General features: G+C 42.5%; 1 protein-coding gene and 1 non-coding gene across 4 annotated transcripts in view; one reads left to right on the top strand and one right to left on the bottom strand.

Moving 5' to 3' along the window:
- Window positions 1-798: 798 nt before the first annotated feature.
- Window positions 799-25,305, bottom strand: part of DOCK4 (dedicator of cytokinesis 4) — a 405,529-nt gene continuing 381,022 nt past the window's right edge. The window contains exons 42-52 of one of the 3 annotated variants that reach the window (XM_032483671.1): window positions 19,397-19,573; window positions 18,586-18,669; window positions 15,431-15,550; window positions 14,961-15,082; window positions 14,511-14,631; window positions 13,419-13,500; window positions 13,169-13,278; window positions 11,338-11,410; window positions 9,514-9,627; window positions 6,625-6,686; window positions 799-3,426 (exon numbers count right to left, since the gene is read on the bottom strand). In XM_032483671.1, the coding sequence (XP_032339562.1) occupies window positions 2,995-3,426; window positions 6,625-6,686; window positions 9,514-9,627; window positions 11,338-11,410; window positions 13,169-13,278; window positions 13,419-13,500; window positions 14,511-14,631; window positions 14,961-15,082; window positions 15,431-15,550; window positions 18,586-18,669; window positions 19,397-19,573 (1,497 nt within the window). In that variant the 3' untranslated portion in view covers window positions 799-2,994. The remainder of the gene's footprint in view (window positions 3,427-6,624; window positions 6,687-9,513; window positions 9,628-11,337; window positions 11,411-13,168; window positions 13,279-13,418; window positions 13,501-14,510; window positions 14,632-14,960; window positions 15,083-15,430; window positions 15,551-18,585; window positions 18,670-19,396; window positions 19,574-25,305) is intronic. The other 2 variants (XM_032483673.1, XM_032483672.1) reach the window with 2 other exon arrangements.
- TRNAA-UGC lies at window positions 8,314-8,385 on the top strand. Its single transcript has one exon. It is a non-coding gene; the product is annotated as a tRNA-Ala (tRNA).

The raw sequence follows: 25,305 nt of genomic DNA, 5'->3' as shown, positions 1-25,305 counted from the left end.
AGCCCTGTACTGCCAACAGATTGCACTGGGGTACTCGGGGAACCAGCACGCAACAATGCAGAAAAACGATGCAATACATGCACAGAGAAAAAGACAAGAGGAATATGTAAAAATAAGTTAGGTTAGGGGATTGGTATTCAGTCAAATTTTCAGGCCTTTTTATTATGGTATTCTTACGTAATAAGGACAAGGCTTACTTTAGTCAATAACGAAAAAATTCATTTTGGCACAAGCCATCTTTGTGTAAAGATCAAACAAAGGCAATGTTGTGCAAGCTGTTATTTTCTTTGTAGTGTTTTGTAGAACAATCAATATCAATCCAGAGAGAAGACTACTTAGGTGGGAAAAGGTGCTATTCATATTGTAATTAGGCTTGTACAATCGAAATACTTGTGGGTTCAGTGGTCATGAAAATGATCCAGAAATGCTCTAAAATCAATTAATGTTGAGAAATAATCAGGAGGACATTGACAATGACCTTTAAATAGGTTTTGGTATTTAACTACACAGAAGCTTTTAGACAATGACTTGCTTAGCGCTGAGTTACATAAATGTTGTAAGTTTAACATGCATCTCACAAAATTAAAAGCCAGGCTTTATTAGCAATGGATTTTGTAGTACTGTCAAATATACCTCTCATTTTATGAAAATCAGGGAGAAATCAGGCATGTAGACAGTTTGTCCAGCTGGCAAAAGCAGCACTCAACTATCCCTTTTGTACATGTGGCAGTTAGTTATTTACACAGCTTCTTGTTCCAGGTAACGATATGCTGATGACAGGAGTAAAGACAGAAATAATCAAGATTAATCAGGTAATTTTATTTATTATTTACCATTCAGCAGCAACCAACATGAACATCTGAGCTAACAGAATCTCTTGAAATGTTCTGCTATACAGCTGCTTCAGAAATACACGCACGTGATCAACTGCCAAAAAATCTTTTTTGAAAAAAATGGCTTCAAGAGCAAGTAACACTGATTTATACTGTGCCCAAGCACTAGTCAACAAATCTATTAAATTACAGAGGAAAAGGAAATCAAAGAAGCTTTGTTATCTTATACATATCACCCTATTTAAATGGAGGGAAAGCTTTACTTCTTTAAAGCAAGAGAAATATGGATCCTCCTATATATAGATAGATATATATTTTAAGGATGTGATTACAAACACAAAGTGTTATCATCAAAAGCAAAAGCTAGTTCAAGAAATTTCCAATGGAAAAACTTGCAAGATACAAAGCTAAAATTCATATGTTCCTTTTCGCAATTATGAATACTTTCACTAAACATAAATATTTTAACATATATTAATTTTTCTGACATTCAAAATTGTAAAGTCAATATGGCAGAATTATTGTTAAAAGCACATATGTACAAATATTCTTTTACATAAAGTATTTGGCATAATTATAACAATCATACTGCATCCACAACTGTTTGCTTTTATTTTTACTTTTTTTTAAACACATAATGGTATCTCTTATTAAAATTAACCAGTTATGTACAAAAATACTTGAACATTTATTATAGAAAACCTCTATAACCAGCCTCAACAGCGTATACCTGCTGAATGGTTTCATTAAGGGAATATAAAAAAGTGGTCACTGCCTTCCAGGTAAGCTATCAACAAAAACAAACACGGTTAAACCAAAATGAGCTTCCCAACAAAAGAGGGAAAATATTCAACAGTATGATTTAAAATACAGTTCATATCTATTGTCAATTGAGTGTTATAAACAGTCAGTAAAGAAAACAAAGATACAAAATACATTTCTACATACAAGGTGCTTTTTTTTTTTTTTCACACTCCTACCACTGTGGCATTAGCGTCCCTATCTAGACCTAAGATGCTATGTTGCAATATTCAAGCTAGAGCCATCCTCCTTCAACAAAAGGACAACAGGATTAGCTAAGAAGACAAGCTCCACTGGTAATAATGGAGAGTTAAGAGGAATTTCTCATTTTGTGCAGGATTTAAAGTTAATGCCCTTGCCTTTCGAAAGTCCTTTTGCCATTTAATCATGCTAATATATTTTCTCTACAGCTCCCCCCCCCTTCATTTACTCTATTGATTTAATACTGTCCTGTATCGATTCCTGAATTCTTGTTAATGGGACACATTAATTTGTGCCTACTTAATACATGAACATCTGCTCTTCGTCAATGACAAATTTGGTAGAGGAAACTATCAAGTAAGGAAGCACAAGATTCAAGTAAACATTTCTCTTGGGGTCTTTTGCTTAATCTACCTGATCGGAACTCTGGAAGTAAATTGCACCTTGAAAAGAAACACAGTAGATACCACGGTGTCAGGGTACTAAAGGATTTCCCAACCAACTTGCAGAGTTTTAAGTTTTAAGAACGTAGACAGCCGTCGTCAAATGTCAAACGCAACCTTGAAGAAGTATTTTGTTTCAAGAACAAAATCACTTCCAGTCCCAGTCCTTGAAACCCCTTAAGTATAATGTCTCACCAGCCTGGTTTTAATTTTTTAACCCTGATGTGCATCAGTATGCTCAGAGAGAAAAAGCCAGAAATCTCACCTTATTTACAGAAGTCTTCTAAAGTAAGGACCCTTGTGTTAGGATGTGCACTGACTCAGTAAGCATTCTCCAAGTATCAAGTACTCAGTAAAAAGTATACAACATTATCACACTTTGTAATGTTCGACAATATCGTATTGGTTTTGAGAGCCAAATAACTACGTAAAAAAAGGTGAACGTAAAAAGATACAAAAGAAGTCATCCTTATCACTATTTATCACTTTGAAATGAGAAACGTTTTAATGACATCCAGCCATACTCGTAACATCTGGCGTTTTAGATCAGTAACTGAACATTGTGCAACACTCTATGAATAAGTGAGTTGTAATTCCATTCATGTAAAGACAAATCGGAGTAAGTGATTAAAGTGCCTACACTAAATGTCTTCTCATCACACTTCTTATTTCTTGTAAACGGCAGAGAATTCATCGCAGGGAGCGAGCAAAGGGCCTTATAACTGCGAGACTTTGCGGGGCAGGGGCCGGGGCCGCGGGCCGGGCTCAGTCCTCCGGGTCCCGTTCTCCAGGAGGCCCGCCCGCGCCGCCAGGGGCTTGGGGGGCAGCGCGGGCGGCTCGGCGGCGACGGGGATGGAGAGGCTGTGAGGGAGCGGCACCGGGCGCCGCAGAGTCTGCTCGTAAACGCTGTACGGCGGCGGCGTCTTGCTCTCCCTGCGCACCGGCTCCTCCGGCCCGCCGTAGCTCGGCCCCGGCCCCGGCGCCGACGGTTCGTGCACCTGGTTTTCAAAGCCTGAGGTTTCCGACGTGCTACACCGGCTGAGGGAAGAAATCCCACTGCTGTAGCTGCCCGACAGGACGGGGGAGTTGGAGATCAGTCCTGGGGAGTGATACTCCACCGGAGACGGGGTGAAAGGCGGCACGGAGCCCTGCTCGAGGGGAGGAGGAGACGGGGAGACAGCAGAGAGTCACCAGCACTGTGACGAGCTCAGCCGGGTCCCCCACAAATTGGTAAGTTGAAGCCCTACCCGTCCCCACCCGCCACCACATCTCAGAATGCCACTGCTCTTGGAGCTAGGTAGGTAGGGCCTTGAAAGAGGCGCTAAGTTCAAATGAGGCCCTCAGGGTGGACCCCACTCCAATCTGACTGCTGTCCTTTGTATTTCTTTTTCTTTTAAGAGACACCAAAGAAACAAGCACACACACAAGAGGCAACTGAGGACAGAGGGAGAAGCTGGCCGTTGGCAAGCCAAGGAGAGAGGCCTCAGGAGAAGCCAACCCTGTTGACCTTGGACTTCCAGCCTCCAGAGCTGTGAGAAGATAAATGTCTGCTGCTGAAGCCCTCCCAGTCTGGGGTGGTTTGTTGTGGCAGCCCTGGGAGACTCGTGCTGACACACCCAGACTCAAATCTGAGTGTTGGGCTCAGCACAGGACACGTACAACAGGCCTTCATCTACCAGGCTCACCAGTCACTCAGGTCACCTCACTGCCCGCTCTACTCCTCATCACAGTCAGGAGAGAAAGCAGATCAAAGTAAGCAGGGAGAAAAGGCAGAGGCCGATCATTAGCCCCATGGTTTAAAAGATGGGAAACTGGCAAAAAAAAAAAAAAAAGCCCATTGAGGGTACCATTTCTTTTTCTAGATCAGCAGGACATGTGCTCAGCACTGCAGAAGAGGCTGCAGGCCGCGGGACATGGGGGTAGGACTCCCCACAGAGACCTTAGGAGGCGGCAGGGGAGGTCCTGCAGGCCTGGACTGGAGTCTTCTGCGCCCACGCCAGACCCTTGAGCTGCAGCTGCGTGTTGGGAGCCCTCAGGCTCTAGGGTGAGTGATGAGCTGTTGCATCTACAGTGTTTTTTAAAAGCCTTAGTTGTTAATTTTTTAAGTCAGAAGATGTCCCATCTAAGGCCAGATTGTTGGCATTTTATTAAGCACTGGAAGTTCCAGCAGCAGTGACTCACTTTCTCTTATAGGAGGTCATCTTTTGAAGCTGAGCAGGGGCTTTGGACTGTGGGACTGTGGGATTCCTGCCCCCATGGCCCACTGACTCCTCCTGGCTGCCTTCACTCATCTGGTCCCTGTCTGGCTCCTCCAGCTTTGGAATTGGCTACTTCCCTAACTGGGGTCTTCAGAGAGGCTGTGTGGAAAAAGGGTTCCACTGGGGAGTGCTGCACCCTACGTATGCCTAGAGTCCATTCAAAGCATATTAGCTTGTTAAAGTCCTGCAGTGAAGAAACCTGACTTTGTTCAGCCCAGTGTTTTCTAAACTTACTTGACCCTAGACCTTTTTGTTGTTGTTCATCACATAATGGCCTGTAAAAATAACGCACCGTGGAACATACTTTGAGAAACGTTATCCTAGATTAACTTGACCTTGGTTTCTCTTTTTAAACAACATAATGCTGGTAGACGCAAATCCTTTCCTTGAGCAGGAGTCTAAAATTGAGCATGGTCAATTAAGAGAGCCCAATTCACTGCTGTTTTTTGTTTTTGTTTTTTTTAAAATTAGACCCTAAGTTCAAAATAAGGCAGGTAAGCTCAGTCTTCTCCACGGGTTAACTCCATCATTTAATTGCTGGGGAAAAAGAGCTCAGTTAAGGAGTTTTCTGCATTCTCGGCACAGTGGAGCTAGTAACTTGGTAGCACTGTGCCCTCTAATGTAACCCAGGAGTCACAGCACAAATGGTCCACCCATTTTTCGCTTCAAACCCCATTTGTAAAGAGCTGGTTCCAAGGCTACTTCTGGCCTGTAAGAACATACAGGCAGGGCTGTGGGGAGACAGTACACACCACTTTGCTAACTGGGACTATCTGGTGGCTGCTTGCACAATTTTAGCCCCTCAGTTCTTTGTATTTTTTAAGGATCAATCTGTAGGACTCCTTATCATCTTACTAGTTTGCACAACCAAGCTGAAAAATGCATATGTTAATTCCGCTGCAACATGTGGGGGTCTCTGCGAGTAAGGGGATATGTAAAGGTGTGGAAACACCATGCTGCTTTTGTTCCCATCGCATCAGGGTGACAGTGTCTGACTTCCAGGGTGAATGCAGTCATGTGGACTTTGTGATGAGTGGCTGCACTACAGAGTGACAACAGAACCAGCAAATGATCTACACTCACTAGCAAATTCCTACACCCTAAATGTTGGTAATGCAAACAAAATCACATTGCTTTGTGATTTTCTCTGTTTGGGGGTGCGGTTTCCTTCCAGATTCTCAATTCCTGTCAGCAGCAATCCCCAGCCTCACAGATGCACTGGGTCACAACCTGCCCCTAGGTATTTGTAGGAGCTAATTTATCTTTTTCTTTCATTAGTTGGTAATATCTCATCCACAAGAAGGACACGGAGCTTGAAAATCCTAAGTCATTCAGGTACGAAATCATTCTTCCAACACTCACTTCAGTCTTATACTAGCCTCTGGTGCAGCAGCTCTGAACATCTACCTCTGATGTACTGAAAATCCTTGCAGCCAGTCTGATTCAATTTGGATAGAGGCTAAACATTATTCTTTACCTTCATGAGGGATTTTGTGTGTTTAGAGATGTTAAATAGCCTAAGTCTACACACCAAATCAAATATCTGACCTTTAAAGCTTGCGAGTTTGTTTCCCAGAAATTTTAAAATTCATTTTACTGCCTTGTTTTTCATTATCAAGTATGTCTCTCTAATGTAAATGAAAGCCTTGGTATAAAATGTTAAGAGAAAAAAAATGGGCTTGGCAGAATGGATGAGGCTGATGGAAAAAAAAGCACTGGAGAAATTACCTAGTAGATCTGGATTATTGATGTTTTTCAATTTAAGTGTGTGTTTTTGATGTCCCTTAAACCAAAAGACCAGGCTGAGAATGCCCTAGGAGGTACATAGGGACTATTTCTTTCCTAATTCAGTGTATATACTCACTCTGGTTTGTACATTCCACCATCTGGAGAGAAAGGCTAAGATTCTGAAAACAAATGGCTGCATTCACGAGCAGGCTCCCCAACGTGCAAGTCTCCCCCTTCTTTATATGTTCTTTGCCTGGTCTGTGCAGCTGAAAGCACCTCATTGATGTACCAGGGATGAGTCTCAGAGAAAAAAGTAACATGGGGCCGGTCTCTATCCTCAGTCTAAATAAGAGCCTGTACCTTTAATGGCGATCTCCCGGCAGGTGAGGGGGATACTGATGTCGTGTGTCTCGCAGGTGACGCTGTAAACAGAGAGATCGTTTCAGTTCAGAAGAACCAGACAGCTGACTACCTCCAAAAGCCCTCTGTGTGTACAAACCCATATGGATGATGCAGTGCACGAGGACCTCCTGGGCAAGAGGTGTTGGGGAGCCCACCCAAAACAGATTCCTCACAAACGATGGGAGAATTGGTGAAAAGTCACTAGTGCCTACCTGACACTTTAACCAAAGTGACAGAGCCCCAAACTGATCCAACGACCTTTCCACTTCCTCAAAGTCCAAATGCTTCTCTGCTGCTTGGTCTGTTTCAAAAGGTGCTTTTAGGTGCAAGGTGCCAGGGGGTAGACTTGGGAAAATAGCTGTTGACTTTTGTCCAAGTAGGAATGAGAGGACCCAGGTCACTTGGGCAGCCTAGAAGAGGTTCCTGGGAATAATATATTGACACCCGCCTCCACTTCCACACCCCCAACGCTCCTGAATGCCAGAAAACCCTCGGCTATGTCCATACAAGAGGTAAGAAGTTTTCACTTTCTCCCCCTCATGTCTGTCCTCGGGTCTTCCCTTTACCTCTGGGGGGTGGTACCCTGTGGATTTCATCATCATGGCAAAGAAGGTCCTCTTTTTGTTTCTCCCACCAGATTTTCAAGCCCTACACCTGGGATAGTGTGTGCAGCTTGTGGGTCAAAGCTAGCTCCCTAAGGCATAACCACATGTGCTAAAAGCCTGCTATGACACCGTGATACTGCCAACACGGTGAGTTCAGCCCAGTTTTCCAGTTCCATCTGCAGAAGGTTCAGTAAGCTCAAGGTGTGCTGCTCTGCCCTCCAGTGGTCACAGTGCGGTGTGAGACTCATAGGAAAATGACAGAAGGGCTGAAGGGAAGAAAGACTGACCGATCCCCCCAACAGTGACCACACATGATGACATGAGGACAGACCGTGACAGCAATCAGTGCAGAAGGGAAGGCAGCCCTGCCAGGTGAACTGGGGAGAGGGATGGTCTCCTGAGCGCCCTGGGCCTGAGGGAACAGGGAGGGTGGTCGGTGCCCACACTGGGGTTGTGTGGCCTCCATCTTGCACACCAGGGCCGGCTGTCAGCGCGTCAGGCCCCACCGCCACTGTCAGTTCCCTGTCCCGTCAACTGTGGGTGTGGAGTACGGAAGAAAATCAGGTATGTAGAGAGAAGCAGCTCTGGACTGGGAATGGCATTTCTGGGAGAAGTCGAGGTTTCCTGTTGCTTGGGACCCTCATGGTCTCAAGCGGTCTGACCACCACTGTAGATGCCACAGCAGCCCCTACATCCGCTGCCTGTTCAAGGATGATGCTCTGGAAAGGCTGTCCCACAGAGACCTGAAATAGTTCTATCAGCATCCTTGTCTACATGTTTGAATTCGCCCTAGAATCCAAGTACCACGAATATTATTGTTCCTTAGAAAAATGCTTTAGAAGTTCTCAACTTGAGGGACACACCAGGTTTAAGTTGCCTGAATAATCTAGACATCATAAATAAAATACCGATTGCTTGGTTGATGGATCTTAAAGGTCCAGGGGCGCACTGACCTACTAATGCAGATGATCAATCAAGGCTAAAATTATTTCTTGCTCTGTTTAAAGATCTCACACATCTTTCCAAATCTAGTGGTGGGGGTCGAGGTATAGCTTAGTGGTAGAGTGCTTGCCTTGCATGCACGAGGTCCTGGGTTCAATCCCCATTACCTCCACTAAATAAATAAATAAACCTAATTACCTCTCCCCCAAAACAAAAGCAAAAACAAAAAACCCAAAATCTACTTGGCATCTTTTAGCTTTGGTGAATATAAAACAAATTGGGTAACACACTATTTTAAAAAGAGAGAAAGTAATTTTTCTTTTCTTAGTTAAAAAAAAAAGATTAGATTCTAAAATATAGCAAATGAAACATGGAAGATCAATCCAGAAAAATCTATGAAAAAAAAAGTGTCATATTTTCTCTTGCCTTTAGGTGAGTTACAGTTGTAAAGCTTTAAAACTACTCTAAATTTACCTTAAATGTTATAAAGACTCTCCCCATCACCAGGATACAGACAGTCAGCAGAGCAGGGTAGCTCCTCTTAAAAACTGCCCCCTTCCCATGCAGGTCACCAAGCAACAGCTTGTTCAGGAGGAAAGGGGACCTGTTACTGTTAAAAACTCACAAAGCAAGTTCCTTAAGAATAATTTTCAGTGGTTCTAAGTCTACAAAGGTTTGGTAAAATACAGACACTAGGGTCTTGGCCCCAAAATAGTAAAACTCAGGTTCTGTAGGTCTGAGGTTAAGCCCAAGAACGTGCTGCTTAAACTGCTGCCCTAGGGGATGCGGTGTCTCAGATGAACCCTTTGAGAAACACGACCCTTGAATACAGACCTCTCTCAGCAGCAAGTAACTATAAGTGCAAGGTTAGCTGTTCCCCACAAGCCTCTCAAAATTACAGTTAATTCTATCCAGGGACAGCCCGAAACTGTGGTGTTGGTCCTGAATAAAGTGGTTGGAGTTAGCAGAGGCTGAGAAGAATGAAGTGGCTCAAGCGAAGGACAGAGAAAATGCTCGTGGCTCAGCATAGCGAGGGTGCCCCCCAAATTTCGAGGGTGGTACCCAGGAAATGAACATTCTACAGGTTCTGCCCATGGAGTACTAGGAATAGCGCACTGTTTGACTTAGTGTAACAGAAGTTCAGGAAAGAAGGGGAACACTGCCACCGAATTATGTTGCTACTAAGAAGGTTTTTACCTTGGACATCAAGTGCCTACCTTTGTGAGGAATTCAGGGCAAGGTGGAGTAGTCAGTAAGAGTTAATTTATAAAAGTGCTTGTTAAATGCTTCAAATACCCACCAGTCTGTGTGGGTCTTGGAGGGACAGGGGGAGAGATAAGTTTCCCACTGTCCGACATGTTCTTGGCTTCTTTCCCACTGTCCAGGCTCCAGCTGCTAGGGGTGGGATTCACAGCTGGAAGGGAATAACACAGCTAAAAACATGCGGTCTAGTTTGCCCTTCAAACATTTGAAATCTTAGAAGTCAGAATTTTCCAGAATGAAAAAATTCAACTAGATTTATATATAAATTCCTAAATACCAAACCTTATTTAATTAATTGCCTACCTCACAGTTACTGGTGACATTTAATTGGGTGATAACATGTCTCCTCTCTATTTCCCTCAAGCAGTCAAACAGAACTACAAATCTCTGCACGATAGTGTAGAAACTTGTTGAGAATTACAAATGTGTTTCGATGTCGTGTAACAGATGGAAGATGACTATTTTAAAACTTGATTTTTTTGTGGAAATTTCTGGAAAATGGCACTCTAAAATGGGGAAGGCAGTGGCCCGCTAGTATTTCCACTATGTGGCAGAATTACTGGGAGGAACAGCCACATCACACCCTTGTTCCTGAGTCAATGGACTGTGCTGAAGAACGTCCTAAAAACAAATAATTTGGAATACTGACAATATCATCCCTTTTTTGTAATCTGTCTGCTCCACGCTTAGGTAAAATGCAGAAATATGGAGCAACCCCGTTAGGAACAAGGGCAAGACACATTAGGTTATAAATAGCCCCTGTGCGATGAGGTTTACAGAATCAAGTCTTTAGAGATTTCCAGCAGCTTGCTCCCTGAACAGACACTGCCACCTGGTGGACACATCCAGAATTTCAATACTGCTTTTTTTTTTTTTTTTTAAATATTACTGCTCTCACTGGACAGAAGGAGCACTCATAAAATACTTTTTCTCCGTTCCTTTTAAATGTGCTTTTCTTTGGCAGAAAAGTGAGGGGGGAAAAATAGCACATTCCTAAGTTCTGCTGACATAGATCAATATTTGACTTGTAACTTTACAGCAAAATGTGTGTTTTAAAATAATTTTGGCTCTGGGTCTTGCTAATTTCTATCTCCTAGGCAAAGTTTTAACGTATGGGTGGATTCACATAATATAGTTGAGATCTCAATGAGGGTAATTAAAACGCACTTTACACAGGCATTGCATTCGTGACTTAATTCACGGGCTTGTGGGACCACTCTGATTTTTGAGGCTTGACCCCTGCAGTGGACAGGTGCCCAGTGGCCAGCCCCCACCCTGCTAGCTGAGGGACTCAGTTACTCTGCTCTTCCTCCTCTGCTGTGTTGCACAGACTGACGCTAACTGGCTATTAACTGCTAGGCCTGTGTTTGTTTCTAATTTTTCACGTGACCTTGAGGCAGGGCACACTCCATTATGCACTGGATTGCAATTCTTAAATAGCACCTGAGTCACCACACACAACAGATGAGCTGGCAGAATGAGGAGGACTCTGAAAAGGGGGACAAAGAGTGGGACCAGGGGATCAAGCTGGGAAGGTGCTTGTTTTCATCTTGCTGGACAAGGAGACTAATTGGCAACTTTGTTTCAGGTAGTGCAGAAATTGAATGACACCAAAAGCCATTAAACGGAGGAGCCCCTACCTTGCTCAGAGTTTTGCTGTTAAATCCTACAAGAAAACAGTTTGTGAGGAAGGCATCAGAAAGAACTGTCTTCCATTCATCCCCTAAAAAGCCAATTAGTTTCGATCGTTAATGGTCTAGAGACCTGCCTTCCACACAGACACATGGGAGACTGGAGAAGATGAGGACAACAAACCCTTACACATTCCGGGACGGAAGAAGGTGGCTGACTTTGTACCCACCTTTCTCAGGTGCAGAAAGATTTGGGTCACTGCGTGGCAAGGCCCCGTCTCCAATGTGATTAAACAGCAGCCTCTGGAAAGGTACGAGAATCTATTTTTAACAGTAGGATACACTGACGTGAGACTTTCTAGAATATGAGATGATTATTACTGAACCTTTTCAGTAAAAAAAAAAATTTTCTTACATGGTAACAATGAGCCTAGGAACAAAGAATTCAATTACATTTAAGAGCAAAAGGAGAGAAGAGTCTTAGGTTTCAAACAGTGTTTTAAATGGTGTTTTTAAAAGTCTATACTAGAATTTAAATATAAAATGGTAAATGTTTTTGTGATAAAATGTAAGGAAAAAATAAACAGTAGTTAAGCTATGGTTCTCTTTATAAATATAAATGCTAGACTGGCAATATAAAATGCAAGTGAGAATTAAGGGAGAAACATTAGCTCAAAAAAAATCTCTCGTGAATGGACTTCACATTTAAAATCCTAGACTAGGTTAAAACATATGAAATGGTCACTATGTTAGAATTTTTAACCCACAAAAATGCCAGTTTTACATGGTTCTACCTAATACATGAAACAAAAAGGTGCCAAGTCCTTAAAAGTAGATACACCAGAGCAGTGTGTATTATTGAAATTTTGGCAACATACACACTGCGTCAAAAATTTTACCAAAGGTGGAAGACTTATGAGGCTAATCAAGGAAGCCCTTCAGGGTCCCCCATGCTGGCAACATGTGCTCCACGAAGCAGATGGAGCAAGGCGTGAAATTCCCTTGCAATGTCAAGTGACTCCCAGTTGGCTGGTTCTGCCAAATGCACTCAGATATAATTCCTGCGAGATGTCAGTGCTGTGCAGATGAGATGCCCTGGGACTTTGGGGAAGATCACATGAATCACAAAGATAAACCCATCAGGCCAAATCCCACTCACTCTCATCCATTTCCAGAGGCAGCCACAGACTTCTGGCAGGATGGTAGAAAAACAGAGGAATGAGCTGGAGTATAAGTCACTGTTTTTCTCTGCTCCTGCAGTTACTCCCAATTGATCTGAAAAACTCAGGGCTCCACATGTATCTTCAACTTTGAAACCCTTCTTCAAAGCCCTTGTAGGGCCCAGAGGGTCCAAGCCCTGGCCCTGCTCTCATTCCCTGTCTGTGGGGGAATGGGAGGACCATGTGCCCTGAAAGGGAGGCCCGAAGGCTCAGTGCCTTAGGAAGGGCACACAGGCAGACAGAAATGCCCTTCTCACCGGGGATGAAAGGAGTCCACGGCTGCTCTCTCAGATTAGCTAGAGGCAAAAAGAGAGACAGCTGGGCAGCCAGGCTTCTCCTCAAGGGTCTCTGGCTAATGCAAGAAGTTCCTCCCAATTTCTGCGTGCAAACAGCCCCCCCGCCCCCCAAAACATTTACCATTTTATATTTAAATACTAGTATAGACTTTTAAAAACACCATTTAAAACACTGTTTGAAACCTAAGACTCTCCTCCCCTTTTGCTCTTAAATGTAATTGAATTCTTTGTTCCGAGGCTCATTGTTACCATATAGTCAAGTAGCAGCAATGAACCGCAGAGTCAGATCAAGGAGGGTAAAACATCTCCCACCTCCCTCAGCTTTACTGCCCAGCAGCTAACCCCTGTATCTACACTCGATCTCTGGCCATACAGAAACGCCTAGCAGGCCCAGGGCAGAGGTGCCCTCTTCACCCAGCAGGACGTGTTGTCAACACAGCCCATCTGGTGGCCTCTTGACGAGTCCCATGGGTCTCTGCAGAGGGACGTAAGCCACCCCCAGACTCTCCCTTGTTTCCCAGTATTTCCCACCCGACAAGGACTACCTGAGAAGGTTCCACGGGGGTCGGATAGATGGCACTGCAGGGCCTCTCTCTTGGGGACAGGCAAGAGTTTTCTCTGGAATGTTTGTGTTTATCAGACAACAAAGGAGAAGCTGGGAAGAGAGGAAAGAAAAAAAGGCTGTCAGCGTGGACGTGGGGCCGGCCCGGCCCGTGTGGAGGAGAGAGCCGCTGCAGCTGCTGGGGGCTGCAAGGTTCTCTGGGCCCCGAGCCCACCCCACACCCGGGCACTGACCTCTGGCACTCGATGGAGCAGAACTTGTCACATTAGGCGAAGCAGAGTGAGTAGAACTCAAACTTGAGGTAGATGGACTTGGCTGGAAACAGATGGAAGCTTTTAGAATACGCAGCTTACGGGCTGCAGACAACACTGATACATTTGAAACAAAATCACCATTTTTTTCCCAAATTAAAAACATTTGGCCTCTTTATTAGTAAGAAAGAAAAAAAGAAAAAGAAAAGAAAGAAAAAAAAAAGAAAGTCCATTAAGAAATACAGAAAAATCTCACCAACTCAGACTGATAAGGAGGCCCGTCCAGATTAGTCAAGAATCCGTCCGAGATTCTGACTCCTGCCAAAGGGATGCTCTGGTGTTCGTTTCAGCTACACGCATCCTATGACTTAGGACTGGGGAGCAGCTCACTCCCTGACTAAAGCACAAGGCAGGTAAACAGGGGAGCGCTTCCAAAAGGCTGAGAACGTGCCTTCTCATTTTCCCCAATACGTTCAAAGCATGAATTTAACAGTGTGTATGTATTACGTCCCTTTTCCAAAGATACTGGTGAGGAAAACTTCAGCTGAGTCTTACTGAATTATTATAAATGCCTCATTTGCCACGTGTGTTCTCAATACAAATTTTTGTTGCAAGAGGTACACTGACTCTAAAATTCCTATGTTTTTTCTTTTGTTTAAAAAAAATTATTATGGAAAATTTCCAACATGTACCTACACAGAGAGATCTTACAATGGACCCCTAAACTATATCATCTTAAATCAAAACAAAACAAAACAAAACCCAGAAATGCTAAGAGGCATCTAGTCGGTGATGACAAGCTCCAGGAGTCCTGGACTGAAGACTGGGATCAGAGGCAGAGCCCAACGCGACCCCTGCTCACTCCTGTCTTCTCAGAGCAGATGAGGCAGCTTTGAGAGAATCATCTTTGTAGACCCCAGAGACCCAGAAGGCAACACAAGCGTTGAAAGGTTTGTCCTTAAGTCAAGTTCTCACTTGAAGGTCTGTTCATAAGCACAGCAGAGGGAACAGAAACTCTCAGGATGGAGACAGAAAGGAAATAAACACGACCAGACAAAAAAGCCAATCAAGTACCTGCATGTTAAAGACTTCATCAGAGCTTTCTGATTGCCCTGTAATATTGCTTACTTCAGCAGACGCTTGTGAGGACAGTGAGGAGGAAGAGTATCGGTTGACAGCTGGGTAACTTAATGGGCTGTTTCGGGGGGAAAGAAAATGCTCATTAACTCAGTCTCTCTATTGGACTTTATCACATGCTGGCGTGGTATAAAACCAAATGGAAAAAAAAATCTACATCCCATTTTGTCATCGCCTGTGTGCCTCAATGTAATCAAATGTTTGAGCTTATTTATTTCTCATGCTGTTACTGTTTTACCCGTGGCAGCTGTCTGCCGCTGCCTCGAGGGTTAATTATTTCATTAAGAAATAGCGTATTTGACAAATTGTGCCATAAAGAAAAAGAGAATCATTGCAGATCATCTTGTGGGGATGCCAGATTGTGAGATAATTCAGGATACGACTTACCTGCGTCTAGGAATTACCCTGGTACCATCTGGGCTCATGGAAGCAGGTGCGGAGTTTCTACACACGCGAGGGCTTCCGTTAGGAAAATGGACTGGACTGGCTTGTATACAAGCAGAGAACTCCTAAAGAGGGAGAAAAGAGAATATTTTAGAATAGGAATTATGTGGGCAAAACAACTCGTGAGATATTTCGCCACACTCGATGTGCATTCTACGCATTGTGAAATCTTTACATAGGGACCTGTTAAGTTTCAGTATTAAGTTTTCCTCTCATGGACTTTTTTTGATTTCGTAAAAGTGGAGCATGGCAAATAGAAGTTAATGCAATTTTAGTATTTGAGGGCTCTCTGGTAAAATGGTGCAGTTTGGTAGAAAAACCAAAAGATGTCACTATTGGATACTTCATCATCCCTCTAACAAAAAGCCAATGGCAGAGGTCAGACTGCCCCCTAATGGACTTTGTATACACACCTGTATCCCTAAGCTGGACTTCATCACAAAGAACTGGTCGACCAGCTTTTTGTGAAGGGGTCTCATATCTTGAGGTACAAACTTCTCGTGTACAGCCAAGCCAAATTCCAAAATCTGTGCCTGGATAGTAACATAAGGAAAAAAGTCCACATTAACAAGTACCTCCTCTAAGTGCCTGCTGGGGACTCAAGCCCCACACCATGCATTTTCATGCATTACTGCTAGTCTCTCAATTTGATGCAACAGGAACAATCCTTAATGTCCAGGTGAGGATAATGAGGAGCAGCAAAATCCTGTGTGCACTAAAGGACGAATGGGATTTGAACTTAGGTCTCTGATTCCAAAGACTTGATTTTCCTACTACTCCGAGTTTCTCTGCCTTGTATTTTTGATCTATAACAGCCCCTTTACACAGCTGCACGTCCCTCTGGCCCCTTCCTGCCCTTCTCGGGATAGGGGGGTGCAGCGAAGGGGGCTCCCTGTTAGTAGGGCCAGGTGGTCCTCCCCAGGGCTCTCTTTTCTGGATGGCAGCCTCTTCGCTATGTTATCCTTCTCTCCCTTCCATCAGGTTTGTCTGTGCCCGTCCCTCCCTCTCCCAGATTGTCAGAATCTGTCAGGGAGGAAGGAATATGTGAACAGGGATTCTCTAACACTTGCTAGGCTTCTTGTTTTTGTTTAAATAAAAATATATTATTCTTGTTCACTTATTATAACACAAAAAGGGAACAGCTCTTACTCTTAAAAAAAGTTTTCCTGCAGTGAGGACCTACACAGAAGAATATAAACATTCACGTTTTCTTTGTTCAACTGTCAATAGTGCTTAATCCCTTTGATTTGAGTAGCAGCTGCCTTTGACATTTTTTAAAAATGCCCCCACACGACAGTGGTCAAAAGAGCAAACGCCATAGGCTGAGAGAAAAACAAACCACCCATCACTACAACAGTCTTTTATCTTTACAGCCTGTGAAGATTCAAGTCTGAAAGCTCAGGTCAACCAGGACTGACAGCGGAGGGTTGGAGCATCCAGCCCCTTCCTAAGGGGTCAGAACTGAGGCAGCTTCTGCTGTGGTTGCCCAACCACCACAGCACATCTGCATGAAGACAAAAATACCCTGAAATCAACATCAAGGACAACTTTGAAAGGAAGAGCTGGAGAGGAGTGTGTGTCTGCGGCACAGAGGGCAAGGGGCTCTCTGCGGTCAGGGTGGAAGGGATGCAGGAGCTGAGTCCAAGCATAGGAAGGGGCCCCTGCCCTCTCCATTTCAGACACTGGCTGGGAGGGGCCTCCGTTCTGTCCAGGGAATGTTGCAGCTTGGGTTCTCCCGGAATGAGGCTCCGGCATGGACATCAGGCTGTTTATTGGAGGGTATGCTTGGGATCCCTGCCTGTGGAAGGGAGGGAGGGAGGGAGGGGCAGAAGCGGGACTTGACCAAAGAAGAAACTGACCTGCACGACAGCCTGTCAGCCCTTGCCGACCCCAGCAGAGCTCTGGACCTTTAAGGGTCTGTCAGTTGCACTGTGTTGGGTGCAACCAGCCAGGCTCTTTATCTCCTCCTCAGTTGCTGGATGTGGGCCATCCAGGCAGGAGGGGGTCTCAGGCTAGGTGGCTGTCTGCAGGAGGCAATCCCTGCAGGACTAAAAGCTGAAGGGGTCTTCCAGCAGGTGGGACCACACGTCCTTTCTGCAGGAGCACTGGGGCAGTGCATCTCCATGTCTACTAGACAGTGCCCTCTCCAGCCCAACCCCCTTTCTACGGTCCCACAAAGACAAGGGGACTTGCCCAAGGTCACAGGGCTGTCACCTGCACCACCTGGCTTGTGATAGGATCTAATGCCCCCCTAGGCGACAGCTCTTTCCACAAAGCCCCATGAACATAATCAGGCAGGATGTGGAGGAAACAAAGGTTCCTCGATTTCATTTTCCTTGAGAGGTTTCTTCGTAGTCCTTTTGGTTTTAACTCTAGGGAAAGAATTCAGCCAGCCTGAACACAGCAGATGAGAATCCTGGGGTGAGGCAAACCACTCACAGAGACCGTGCTACAAAATAGATACTTTTAAGAATCAACAAAGGCTCAAGTCATTCCATTATCCTGAGTACCGGGTAACCTACGCTGCTCACGTCACTTCCGGTATCTACATCGTCCCCAGGGCCAGCGCGGAGAATTTGACTGATTTTGTATTTCCTTGCAGGTCTACTTCAGGTAATTCCTCTCTCCTTTCCAGAAGCAGGACAACTGACCCTCTTTGAGCCATGGTCCTTGCCCACGGCCACTTCTCTTCCTTTCAGTATTAAGCTTTCTAGACTGAGCCTACAAACCACAAAGTCCGGACTAAAACCAGATACAACCTCATCGTTTCCTAAGTCAAAAGAGTATGCTTTTTGTGTGTATTACTTTGGTATTATCAAGTAGAAAGAGATGCTTTGGTCACATTTTATCATACATACTCCATTTTTCAGGAGTCTGAAATGTCTTTATTTCCTGTTGAACCCAGCCTCCCATCAGAGGTTTTTCAAATCATTTGCAGCCAGGAGCTATCAGTAGGGGCAGAGCAGGCAACAGAGTATTCACTCTGGTTCTTTGTACTTGATGGAACCAAATACGCAAAAATAAACTATGCTTCTTTGGTGGAGAAAAGGATGAGGTTGGATCTAGTTCGGTACATATCATATTAGTCTATAGGCTTAAGTCTGCACAACGTAATACTGTTTTAAAACAAAGGGTATTTTTTGATTGCCCACTTCCTCATTATAACATTTAGGCAAGAATCTCACTCATTCATTTGCTCATTCATTCATTTTGAGTTGGCCAGAACTTACTTGATTCCGAAATCTTGAGTGAAAAGTTGGCATCAAGTCTTTGGGGAGAGAGCATTCAAAGCACGTTCAAAAAGACTGCATGCAGCTGTTTGTTACAAGGGGCTGCCATAGTCTACTTACCATTTTTTTGGGTTTGTTTGTTTGTTTCTTTTTGCATCAAAGTGGAAAGAGACAGTAGAAATTAGCAAATTGGGATACGTTACAAGTGAATCTGTAACCCCTGACTGCTAGCTTCAGATAGATCAGCGATGTAGAAAACCAGGTAGACGGGACTCTGGGTAAGCAAGCACGTATCTACCCCAAAGAGGGAGAAGGTGATGGATTTCTGCCCCTCTTACCTGCTCAAGCATCAGCTCTCTTAACCGGGCAATCTTCTCTCCATCTTCAGGGTGACTTAAGATATATTCTTTGACAAAGAATGCCTAATAAGAGAAGGGAGAGTTGGTTTACTTCAGGAGAGATACAAAGGAAGTAAAAGACACAGTTGTTTTTGAAGACATCCTTAAAGAAATGACACCAGTATATACCACTTTTGAAGGCAGATGGAGTGATTCAGAGTGGGGTCAGCTGGTCAGATGGGAATATAAGGAAACAGTTGTTAAAGGGGAAACAGGGATTGTATATAATCCTTGTATCTTTTGTAAAACAAACAAATAGCAAATCCAATTCAATAAGCTTTATCCCATTACATCCTAAAATAGTTTTAAGATTCAGAATGATCAAGATGGTGGCCTCACTGTCCAAGCTAAGGTGCCCTTCTGTTTAAAACTAAGGCAGCAGATGAAAGTCCACTTAAAGAATCTTCCAAACAAGATCAGATTTTTCAATGTCTGTGCACCTCTTTGCTCAGGGAAATGTTTTAGGTAGACATTTATTAAACAATCCTGAAACCCTCACTACTTTTATTCATCCAAGAAGACAGACAGACAGACACACACACACTGTTATCCTCAAAATATCACATTGGGAAATGGAGTAAGTGTGCATCACAAATGACTGTATGTTTGCTCTATTTAACAAAGAAATCTGTTTGTGTTCATTGTAGTGCTATGTTAACAGGCCAGTATGTGTGCATATTCTGAAAAAGGATTTCTGAAACCTTAAGAAATCACATCTGAAAACTTGCAGACAATAATACCTAATCCTCACCTCTTGATACCTGGAAACTCCACCATTAACCGCAGCATCTATAACTCCATTCAGGCACATGGTCAGGGGATTAATATTCTGCATCTGTCTTGTCTGACACTGACTAATCAGAGTCTTCAGCTGCTGATTCTTATTTTCCAATACTTCAATTGCATTTTCCAGAGGACTCATTTCTACCTGAGAACAAATGAGCATAAATATATAATGGATTGTGTGACATTCAAGAGGAAAGACAAAGTAGATTATCCATGTTCCGAATTATCTGTGCTCCTCCTTGGCTCCCATCACTGTTTCCACCAGGGGCCATCCAACAGAATAGACAAGGATGTGGAAGACAAATTAGCTGTTCATTAGAGAGGTCTGGAAAGAGAAGGTGATTATATTTATTGGTTGAAATGTGGAATCAGCAACCATCAATTATATACTCACCCTGCAACAATCAATTTAATCCCTGAGAGAAAATTCAAGCATTTTAGGTCTTTTAAAACTTGTTTTTCTTCTCTTTTGAAGGGCTAAGTATTCAGGGGCCCTGCATATTATTAGCACCTTTCTAGATGCTTGCTTAATGCAGAGTACCCAGGAGATGCAAAGATGCATTTACAGATCCTCTGATATCAAGGAGATTTCAGCCCAGTTGGGAAGATGGGTCATACGCCCATATGGACCCCAGATGCATACAGAACAGTACCATAAGGTGGCACAGGATGGCACACAGTTGGGAGTTACAGAAAATAAGATAATCATATATGCCACAGGGTCTATTTGATGAAGGAGAGCCAAAGAGAATAATAATGACTTAAAAATTCTGGGTCGTATGAGAGACCTAATCGTGAAAATGAGGAAAGCGCTCTTCATATGTACAGCACTGTGACTGTCAGTGTCATTGACATTCTCTTTGAAGAGAAGGTCTGCCAAGCTCTCAGCTGTCCAGGAATTCAAGCTTACAATAAGCACATTTAAATATTGGTTCTTTCAGTTAAGGAAACAAATTAAGAGTTTTTCAAGGTGACTTAGATTATCTTAAACCAACACTGAAAAGTACTAGAATAATCTATGTCAAAATTCAGAATGTACATTCATCAAAAAACACTATAAAAGGGATGGAAAGATAAGCCAGAAGTAGAAGATATTTGTAATATGTAAAACCATCAAACAGCCGATGTCCCAGCGTAGTCAATAGAGTTCTCTTTATTCTGGACATAGAGAGAATAAAGAACTCTAACAAACCATAAAGAAAAAGGCAATCAACCCAATTAAAAATGAACAAAAGACTCAGGCACTCTACAAAGGAAGAAACCCAAATGACCAGTCAACATAGGAAAAGGGGTTGAACTTCATTTGTGATCAAAGAAGTGGAAAGCAATACCACCATGACCTACTATCAAGCACTCACCAGAATGGCAAAAACAAGTATGACGATAGCAAATGAGAGTGAGAATGTGAGCAAGTGAAGCTCTCAGTTCCTGCTGCTAGAAGTTCAAATTGGTTCAATCACTTTGGAAAACAGTTTGGCATTATTTATTATATTTTATAATCCAGCAAGTCTACTCCTCGACATCTATTTGAGGAAAAGTAGAGAAGGAGATGTGCATATATGTGCATCAGAAAACATGTACAGAAATGTTCATCATCATCTCCAAAATCCATGTCCATCAACAGTAGAATGCATAAGCATACTGTAGTATGTGGATACAGTGGACTATTATACAGCAATGAAAACAAACAAGTTATGTATGAGAACATGGACTAATACAACAGATGCGAGTTATAGTAGAATACACACAGTATGACATGGTTATATGGGCATGCCTCATTTTGTTGTGCTTTGCTTTACTGTGCTTCACAGATACTGTGCTTTTTACAAATTGAAGGTTTGTCACAACCCTCCACTAAGTCCATTAGTGCCGTTTTTGAAACAGCATTTGCTCACATCATATCTCTGTGTCACATTTTGGCAAATTTTGCAATATTTCAAACTTTTTCATTATTATATTTGTTATGATGATCTGTGATCGGTGATCCTCGATGTTACTCGTCATTGTTTTGGCATTTTTTAAGCAATAAAGTAATTAAGGTATCTACACTGTTTTTTAGACATAATGCTACTACACACAATATACTATAGTATCATGTCAACATCACTTTTATATGCACTGGGGAACTAACAGATCTGTGGGACTTGCTTTATTGTGGTGGTCTGGAACTGAACCCACAACATCCCTGAGGTATGCCTGTATAAAGTTCAAACCCAGGCAAAACTATACTGACTTGTTTAAGGAGGCATCTGAAGGTAATAAACGAAGCACAGGAATGGATACCATAAAAGTTAGGATAAGGGAGTCGTAATTGGGAAAGGATGCACAGGAGGCCCACAAGATACTACTGGCAATGTTCTGTTTCTTTACCTGAATGGTGGTAAACAGGTTTTTATTTTCCAATTATTTAGGACATTAAACTTTTGTTTTATGATCACAAAAGCTAAATCATAAAGAAGAAGTCTGAGAGCTCTGATGAACTGAAAGTTAAAAAGTGAACAAAACATCTTAGAAACAGAAAGCAGAACAGTGGTTGCCAGGCTCTGGGGGAGGGAGGAAGGGAAATTATTAGTTAATGGATATTACACAGCAACGTGCATATAGTTAATAATACTGTCCTAAACCATTTTAAAATGTAAAGATGGTAACTTTTGTGTATTTTTGACTATAATTATAAAAAAAGAAAGTCATACCTTTAAAATTCAAATGCTATTAATATGAAGAAAATTTTAAAAAGTAAATCAAATAAAATACAATAAACACAGGCAAAAGACAAATAACAGCTTGGGAATATACTTCCAAGGTTTTTTTCCAGATGAATTATCAATATATCTCAAATACTGAAGAAAACTAGACAAAGAATAGGAATCAGTACATTCACACACGCACACACGAGTAAATAAATATATAAAAACATATCATCTTCAACAAATGCCAAAAAACCCTACTATAATCATTTTTGAGCTAGTATTTGGAAGGATTAAAATAATATACAACACCCAGTGTTGGAGGGGATGCTGGGGAAGTGGCTATTCCTAAGGACAGTTACCTCCTCCAGACACGGCAGAAACTGACACACACCACTGCTGATCCATGAATCAAAGGTTGCACTGTGGACCCTCTGAGAGCTCAATTCACTTCTTATTCTAAAGACATGGTCAAAGAAGTGTGCAAAGAATGATGTGTAAAGATGTTCATCAAGGAATTATTTTCCTTTGGTCCCAGACTGTGATCTTTAAATACTGTTTACGACTAAACAGAATTGGAGTCATTGGGGAAATGGTTGCTTTCTGGTCTGGGGCAGGATTGCACAGGTGACCCTGGTCTACCTAGTCATACCAGAAAGCGAGGAAGGCCTTAAAGCAGCTGGCTTGTGGTCCACTCAGTCTCTTTACTGGAGGGATGTCCTTGGGGAACAGAAGAGAAAGCAGGTGACCTCATCTTATCTCCTTGTTAATCGAAACTTCAAATTAAATTAGACAGACCAACTGCTAGGGGGAAGAGATGGTATCTATGGAATGCTCTTAGCAGGAGGTCTCTGGCTAAAGGACTGCTTATACTAAATAAACCCAGAGTCCATAAGGCATGCTTCCCTGGAGAAGGTCCCTGAGAAGTCTGACAACTCCCTGGGGAACAAAATGGAATGTGTCACAGTATATTTCATACTTCAAATGTGCCCCCTGTATGAGGAACTCTGTGAGCTTTATTTAGAGACTCCAACTATTAGACCAGATTATTACTATTGATTAGGGGAAGAAGGACCTGGAAGACAAGGCTTGAGGTCTCAGCTGTCTCCCTGCTTCATTGGAGCCTCTTGATTGCCTTAAAATTATTAGTAAAGCTCGATGCTGACTCCTATGCCTGATTTGACAACCGGTCCTATGTGTTAGCTCAGTGCCAAAGACAGCTTGGAAACTGCCAAAAAGACTGAGGACCCAATCTGAAGAGACTCCCAATGGGCAAAACGGAACAACTGAAAATTAGGAAGAATAATAACTGCAGTGGATTGAAACAAACCAAATACATTTAAATCCATGAGTTACTATTGGTACTAAAAACAAAACCAACCCAACAAAAACCTCTCCAATCACTTTCAAAGGATGTTGTTAGGGAGCCAAATTATTTTGAAAACTAGAAAATAAAGGAAAGAAACAGAGCATTATCCTTCTTTCCTAGACCTCAGGGTAATCAGATAGTTGATGAGGGGATGTTTCTCTTTAGAGAAGTATTCCAATCAATAAAGAAAGAATGATAAAATATCACCATTTGTAACCCCTAACAGGCTGGATAGGAGCAATGATCATCACTGGCTGCCAACCAGAGCATATAACACCACCTATCAAGTATTCATGCAAAAAATAATAAAAAATAAAATAACAACATCTTATCAAGCTTCTAGATCTAACCACCAATATAAAAAAAAAAAAGGAACAAAGAAACACGCTAAATGATCCCACTGATTCGCAGTCTGCAAAATTCAGACTTAAGGGAACACTTCAGGGTAGACAACCTAGTTTCTTTAACAAAAAAAAACTGCAAGAAAAAAAAAGGTAATTCGGGGGGACCTTACAGATCAAATGGGGTCTAGGAGGTATTTCAACCAATTGCATTGTATGGCCCTTGCTTGGGTCCAGATTCAAACAAGAAATGCAAAACCAAATGAAAACCTATAAAATAAAGACTCAGAGAAGTGTGAGTGGACTGGATATTTTGTGATCAAGAAATCACTGTTAAAATTTTTAGATGCAATAATGGTATCGAGGTTATGTTTTCTGTTAACATACAGACTAAAATCTTACACAGATGAAATATGATGTCTGAGATTTACTTCAAAATAAACCAGTGGGAAAGGGAATGCAGAGAGGTGTAGAGGAAACAAAATTGGCCTTTTGGATAGTTGCTGAAGTAAAATGATGGGTAAACCAGGTTCATTATATCTTTTCTCTATTTTTATACGATATAACTTTAGTTTGAAAAGGACACTGGCGGCTGTGTACAGAAGGCAGCAGGGGGAGGGCAGAAAGGCAGAAGCAGGTGACCCCTTAGGTGACTACTGCAGAAATCAGGCACTAGATGGCGCTATCAGCATGGAGGTGACGAGTGGCTGGATTCTGGGCAATTCTGAAAGCAGAGCTGCACACTTTTCTGATAGTTATGATGTGGGGTGTGGTAATACTGGCATTATCTTTAGCTGGAGTTTTAAAAAGTATTATTTATACATTCTTTTAACAGCTTTTTCATCTTGTTTAAAAGTTTTTAAATAAGCTTATTTTTAATCAAAAAAAATATTGTTTTGAAAACAGTAAAAACAACTCCTGAGGAAGCAGTAGTTCAAAGGCATTATCATCTTTGAAAGAACAGGATAATACATTCTGGGTGACAACTCAGAGGACCAAGCCCACAAGCTCATCTGAAATCTTTGGTGCCAGATGTCTCAGAATTCAGAATTTTTCAGATTTTAGAAAGGTAATATAGGGCACATATATTAGGTAATCCTCAAGCAGGGTCCGGGGAAGTTCCCTTTAATCAAATGCATTAATATTTCTGTAGTACAGCATATAAATAGTCATATAAGTGAGATACAGATCATAAATAGGTCCTAGGTAAGATCAGGTTAGGTTTATTGCCAACTGAATTTTGGAGCCAAACATATGAAAAACTCTTTTGGTACCAAACATATGAAAAACTCTTTTGGTATTCAGAATCTTCTAGGTTTTGGCCTGGTGCACAAGGAATTTCAATTCAGTGTGGCATGTATGTATTAAGTACCTACTATGTGCCCTGATCTTCAGGACCTTCTGCAGTAGGAATTAAAGCAGTAAACCAACAACTTTAATAGAAGGTGGGGAACATGCCACGCAGTGGGAACAAGAG

This window comes from Camelus ferus, chromosome 7, assembly GCF_009834535.1.
Source record: "Camelus ferus isolate YT-003-E chromosome 7, BCGSAC_Cfer_1.0, whole genome shotgun sequence".
NCBI lineage: Eukaryota > Metazoa > Chordata > Mammalia > Artiodactyla > Camelidae > Camelus > Camelus ferus.
Note: the sequence above shows the minus strand (reverse complement) of the source record. Positions and strands in the feature narration are given on the sequence as shown.